This window comes from Pimephales promelas, chromosome 16 (genome assembly GCF_988280905.1).
Source record: "Pimephales promelas chromosome 16, fPimPro1.hap1.1, whole genome shotgun sequence".
Taxonomy (NCBI): domain Eukaryota; kingdom Metazoa; phylum Chordata; class Actinopteri; order Cypriniformes; family Leuciscidae; genus Pimephales; species Pimephales promelas.
The window spans coordinates 17997588-18003859 of NC_142784.1; the positions used below are offsets into that span (position 1 = coordinate 17997588).

Here is a 6272-nt window from a genome sequence, read left to right on the forward strand (position 1 = left end):
AAATGATGATGTATGCACATGCATTAATTAATGCATTAACAAGCTGTAGGCTATTTCTTTTATCACGTTTTTTAATAATAAAAAGATCAGTAAATTCGAGCCAGTTCGATTTTATTTGGTCGTAGCGCCGCTCAGTGGAAAACATGATATAGTGCATTTCAAGTCCATTTCCTTTTAATTTAGGCTATTATTGCCAGGGATCACAAAACATGAATAAGCAATGGAAATGTAATAATAATAGTAAGCTACATGTGAGGAATAAAAAGCACTTAAAACAATAGGCCTACATTAATAATAACAGCAACAACAATAGGCTACAATAAAATAAATGTCTCGACAAAATGAATTGCATCCTTTAACAAAATAAACTAAAAGAGGAAAAAAGTTCTTGGAGAATTTAAACGATGATTGTGAGATTTGTCAAGCAGCAATGATAATAAAGTGGGCCCTTCAGTCTTTTATTTATTTATCTATTTATTTTTATTCATGTTGCAGAAACTTTAAAGATTACCATTACAAACTCAGAACCAACAACGATGACATATAAAGCCTGTGATTCATCTATGTCACATTTATTAAATCCACGTGTTATAAAACAATTTTCTAAAAAAAAAAGAAAAACGAATCAATTATAATACCTTTTCAATTATTGTAACTAGTTTGTTGAATAAAATTCGTGCAGCTAGGGATCTAAATCAGCTTTTGCATTTGCACGATTTTAAAACAGCACGCAGATAAATACAGGCTATTGGAATATGCAATTGAGTGATATTTGGACAGTAATGTATGCTTTGCGCTCTAATCAGAAATTTTTCCAAATTTTCCGATTTTTCTCTGCGTACGCAATACATTTTGTTTGCGCTCAAAAATAATTTAAAATGTTATTGAAGCTTTGTAAAAGCTTTTTTTAAAAAGCTTTGTAAAATCCACAACAATTAATGTTAATTGACTAGGGGGATTAAAACAGTCTTTAGGGGTCCAGAACCCTCCAAATTCCCGTAACTCGCAACCTGGTAGAAATTAGCCTACACACTCTTCTTATTTTTCTCTTCCGACAGATATCAGCCTGATGTGCTGTGAAATCATTGACATACATGTTTTTAAAGCAAATATTCATAATACAATTTGAAACCTTTACTTCGACGACAACGGTGTGCTTACATGTACTACAGTATGTTCACAGCAGTACAAAACGGTGTCTGAAACTATTGCACTTGCACCAATGTATGTTTTTTCATATTCACGCGCCGTTGAAAAAATGTGACGTTTCGCCTATGAACAACCAACCACACCTCAGCTCTCGTAGGGACTATAGTGCGCCGGCAGCCAATCGCGGGCGCTCAGGACTTGGCGGTAGCCAATACGATTCGTGACTGAATACCGTGTCTCTCGTGAGCGGAGGGTTCTGCAAGCACTTGGAAGAGCGCGCATCGGTGTTATTGTACTTCAAAGCCCCATTATCTAACGTTAAGCATCCACAGAAGCTGCAAATAGAGAAGACTGGTGAGTTTTTGTCGAAATAGTCTTATCAAGGCCTCAATTAACTATTTTTAAAATTGCGTCGTATATTACAACTCGTTTACCTTGGTAGCGCTAGTTGCGTGGTGATTTCGTGAACGCAGGGCGAGCAATCTTTGTCAGAATCTATTCGCCAGTCATTCAGTCATAGTGAAATGTCCTGAATGGAAAAATCGTCTGAAGATAAAAAAATATTGCATTTTTCTTGTGAAATGACAGTATTAGATTAGTCTTTGTTAAGGTGGGGTGTAATATTTACCAGGTAGCCATCCCAGCTAAAGCAGTTAGCTTTTTGAGGTCTTTTTTGGGGTGTTATTGTGTCAGTCAGTGACGTGCTTGGCATTGACACAAAAACACTAAAATAACACCCCGGATAGATTTACCAGCCCCAAGGGAATGTTCTCGTCATTTTGTGCATTTTTCTCTCTGAACGGGACGTGTGCGGCCGTGTTCTGTAATATAATATGGTTGGGTTGCGGAGGTGCTAATACTCTGCGTTTTGCCCGTGAGTGGCGGGGGATGGAGACGGACGGGGTGTAAGCGACATTCAACTAAACTAATAAAATGAAATTTATCCAAGCTCCTCTCCATTGGCATAAAAGCCCGAGGGTCTATTTCAGGGAACGCCTGTGTTTTCCAAGAGAACTCGAGCGAGAAAGAAGGGATACAATTATATTGTGTACTGTTTCCCACCGCCAGTGTTGTGCGTGTGTGAATGCGGCTCTGGCTAGCAGACATAAAGGGAGAGAGCGAGAGGAAGCCATGTTGGCTCTGCTAGCTGTGCTCATGTGGCTCCAGTTGAACGGCGGCCTTACGCGAGCGAAACTCCCATTGCATTGCGCTTATAGTTACAGACACTGTGTCCATACCGACCGACTTCTTCCATAGGGGAGGCGAAATATCGGAAGGCGGCGGGACAGGGGCGAAAAACAGTGATTTTAGGTCCTAGAAATTACCCAGGAATGTGGGAGGAGACAATTGAGGGGGACTTTCTCTCATGAAGACGGCTTTTTCAAAATGGAAGAAGAAATATTATTGTTGCAGCATTTTGGCATTTTAAGGCGGGCCATATGTAATCTATTTGCCCGCTCATGATCGATGCTGCTATCAATGTTCCGTTAATGAGAAATACACATAAGGCAAAATAAAATAGTGGGAAAGAATATTAAATCATTAAATATGTTATTTTATTCACGAAATGGAGGATGTCCTTGTCTTTCACCCTGAACCTGAGGGAGTCTTTGTGCATCTCACCATCCATCTCAATAATAAGATTTCACTGCACATTTCATCATTAATAATCATGTTAGTGTAAGTATGTCCCTCACAGTACATAGTAATGACCATATATATATATATATATATATATATATATATTCATTTTAAATTGTAGTGAACAAATACATTTTAGCAGTGTATCTACTACATGAAGCAAATACATAAATCCATTTAAATGTATATATATATATAAAACTAAGAAAGTATATATTTTTAAGTTTATAAAATGTATAATAAATAATTGTACAATATTACAAATTATAAAATGAGTAAAGCTTGTTTCACCTTCATTTAGTTAAGAATTTAAAATTTTTTTTTTCCCCAGAGAGAAAAGATGGGTAAAGATCCAAGGAAGCCCAGGGGAAAGATGTCCTCTTATGCCTACTTTGTGCAAACCTGCCGTGAAGAACACAAAAAGAAGCACCCTGAAGCCAGCGTTAACTTTTCTGAATTCTCCAAGAAGTGTTCAGAGCGATGGAAGGTACTGTTCTGTAAAATGTGGATGCAAATTAGGCTGTTATATTGAATAAATATATTTGTTGTGCTTTTAGGCTTACTTAGGCTTACAAAAATCTGTTTTCTAATGTAAGTTGCACTTTTTGATACAGCCTTTTCTCTTTCTGAACAGACAATGTCTGCCAAAGAGAAGGGTAAGTTTGAGGATATGGCCAAGCAAGATAAGGTTCGCTATGAGAGAGAAATGAAGAACTACATCCCACCGAAGGGAGAGAAGAAGAGGCGGTTTAAGGACCCCAACGCGCCCAAGAGACCACCGTATGTTCAAGCTTTGCACTGCCATTGAAAAAATAAAGGATTTTTCATGATGGTTTGGTTTGAACGCATGTTTTCCCCCCCAAGGTCGGCATTCTTTATTTTCTGTGGTGACTACCGCCCTAAGATTAAAGGTGAGAACCCAGGTCTTTCCATCGGAGACATTGCCAAGAAGCTTGGAGAAATGTGGAATGGTTCAACAGCTGAGGTGAAGCAGCCCTATGAGAAGAAAGCTGCAAAGCTTAAGGAGAAGTATGACAAGGTAGTGTATAGTTTCTTTTTTCTTTCTTCCCTGATAACTCTTTAATATTCTCAAACTTGAAAATGCACCTGCCCTATTTGTTAACTTTTTGATTCTTCTGTAGGATATTGCCCTATACCGCACAAAGGGCATTGCAGGCTTGTCCAAAAAAGATGGGGAGGATGATGACGAGAACGAAGATGAAGAGGAGGAGGAGGAAGATGAGGATGATGATGATGATGATGAGTAGATTAGCTCCTGATATAGCCTAAGTTCTTGTTCATGCCATAAACCCAATTGTACACGATTCACATCTTCAAACGTAATACAGCAGAAACAAGAATTGTTAGGCTGTGTATATGCGACGTTTTTAAGATGTACAGTGTTATTCTCCTTTTGTAAAGTTAACACTATGTGTCTTCAGTCTTTACATTTTTCTTTTTTATCTTGATTTTTGGTTAGTGGTAGTTCTTGCCAGGAACAGCGTATGGTTGAAAATGATTTGAACTGTTTCTCTGAAGGTGCATAGCACAAGTATCTGGTTCATGTAGATCTGTAGTGCACTATCATTAGTTTTTACAAATATTTTTCGTATTTGCCGTCATAAGGTCCTTTAACTGTACTTTGAATACCACTCTAATTACAAGAATGCAGCTTTGTTTGACATTTAAGAATGTGTCTGAAGTAAACATTTCTTTTTTTTAGAAAACTGTCCTGTTTTTTCTTCCATAGCTACTGTAGTGACAGAATTTTAGGATATTATACATAATATCTGAAGTTATCGGTATGCATTGCATTATAAACTTCAAATAAATCAACAAAGAAATGATCTGCATCTGCCAATTCAAAATTGCAGCACATTTAAGACTCTAAACGTTTTTGTATTTTTCAGTCATGTACAATATAAATGAATTTCAGAATGTTGCTTCACACAAAGCCTTACCCAGTGTTGCATAATGCAGTGTATTGGAGCGTGCCAATACAGCGTAGAGACTACTTGAAAATGGAAATGTAGACACTCACTCTTATCAGACGGCATTAAATGTAACCTAAAAATCTAAAGGGTTGTCTTAATGACTTGAAATAAGCTTTCTGACTAAACAAGATCATTTACTGTATGCTAAGGAATATGTAAGCGCAGCGACGCCCTGTGGCTGTGATGTGTTACTGCTTTGTTTACTGTTATACTACAGATCAGATGATGTCATCTTATTCAGGTTTCACCTTGACGTCTTTTACAAGGTCCTATACTGCAAGGAGGGACAAAATAACAATATATGCTAATGCACCTATTTAAAGCTTTGTATCTACATTTTTTGGGTTAAATGACGTGAATTTTCTGTAAGTGAATTTGTAAGATAAAGGGAAGATCACAAGTCCATAAGAGACAAGCTTAACTCTTTCATATTTGTCACAACGCATTTGTAAACCAAACAGTAGCCTACTGGTTGACTATTAATTACTTGACCTGAAAGCAAATATCTAGAAGCTGGGGAAAAAAACACAAAAACAAAATAACGCAAGACTATAAAACTAAAGCAGACTAGTTCCGGCAGAGGGCGCTTTAGGGGAGCGTTGACAGTTAATTGCAACTCCAATTAGTAATTATGGAGCTAAATAATGGAGCATTTTGATTGTAGTTGACAAAAATGTTTTTTGTTGAAATGAAATAAATTAAGATTACTGATTATAACCGAATTCAACCAAAAAAAAATTACTGGTTACTGGTTTTACTAAATCATCATATAACCTGATTTCACCAGCATAATTGATTTAAGTCCTTACACCTTGATGTAAGTACACTCAAAAATGAATCCATTACCCTTATTTAAAGATTTTTTTTTACACCATATTTAATTTAGTTCATTCAAAATCAATACAAAATTCACTCTATGTTTAACTTAACTTTTTTTACATTTCTGTTGGTCCAATCTATTTTTTTTTTAAATTAATTTACTAGGGGTTTACTTGTCAATTATGAAGTGTCATCATGGGTCAATACACAATGTTTATTACAAACCAAGCAAGGACAAGTGTTAGTACTTGAGATTAAAACTTTGAGTGCACTGCCCACAGTGTAAGCACAAGCACTACTCTTCATCAATAATAACCACAAAATTAAATAACAAACAACTCTAAATGTCCAACATTTAATGTCAATTAAAATTATTCATGTTATTAACACAAATGAATTAAGTAAACTTCACTTTTAAATTAGGTTGATTGAAAACAAATTAAGTTGGGACAAGCTGTTAAATTGTGTTACTTCAACTCATTTTAATGAAGTTGAAACTGAACAAGAGGCAAATAATAATAATTTTCGAGTTTATAACCTCAAATCACAATTTCTCATCAAAGCAAAAATCGGCGATCAGCAAGAAGCTGCCAAACACAAACCCATTTTCTTCTTTGTGCTTCAGACAACTATAATGCAAATAAGTATCTAATAAATATAAAATGTATT

At 36.1% G+C, this 6272-nt stretch overlaps 1 protein-coding gene across 1 annotated transcript; it reads left to right on the forward strand.

Moving 5' to 3' along the window:
• Window positions 1-1362: 1362 nt before the first annotated feature.
• hmgb1b (high mobility group box 1b) lies at window positions 1363-4517 on the forward strand. The gene is made up of 5 exons (XM_039671134.2): window positions 1363-1503; window positions 3122-3277; window positions 3425-3570; window positions 3655-3829; window positions 3933-4517. Exons 2-5 carry the CDS (start codon window positions 3131-3133, stop codon window positions 4056-4058), a joined length of 594 nt encoding a protein of 197 aa, XP_039527068.1. The 5' UTR covers window positions 1363-1503; window positions 3122-3130; the 3' UTR covers window positions 4059-4517.
• The last annotated feature ends 1755 nt before the right edge of the window (window positions 4518-6272 follow it).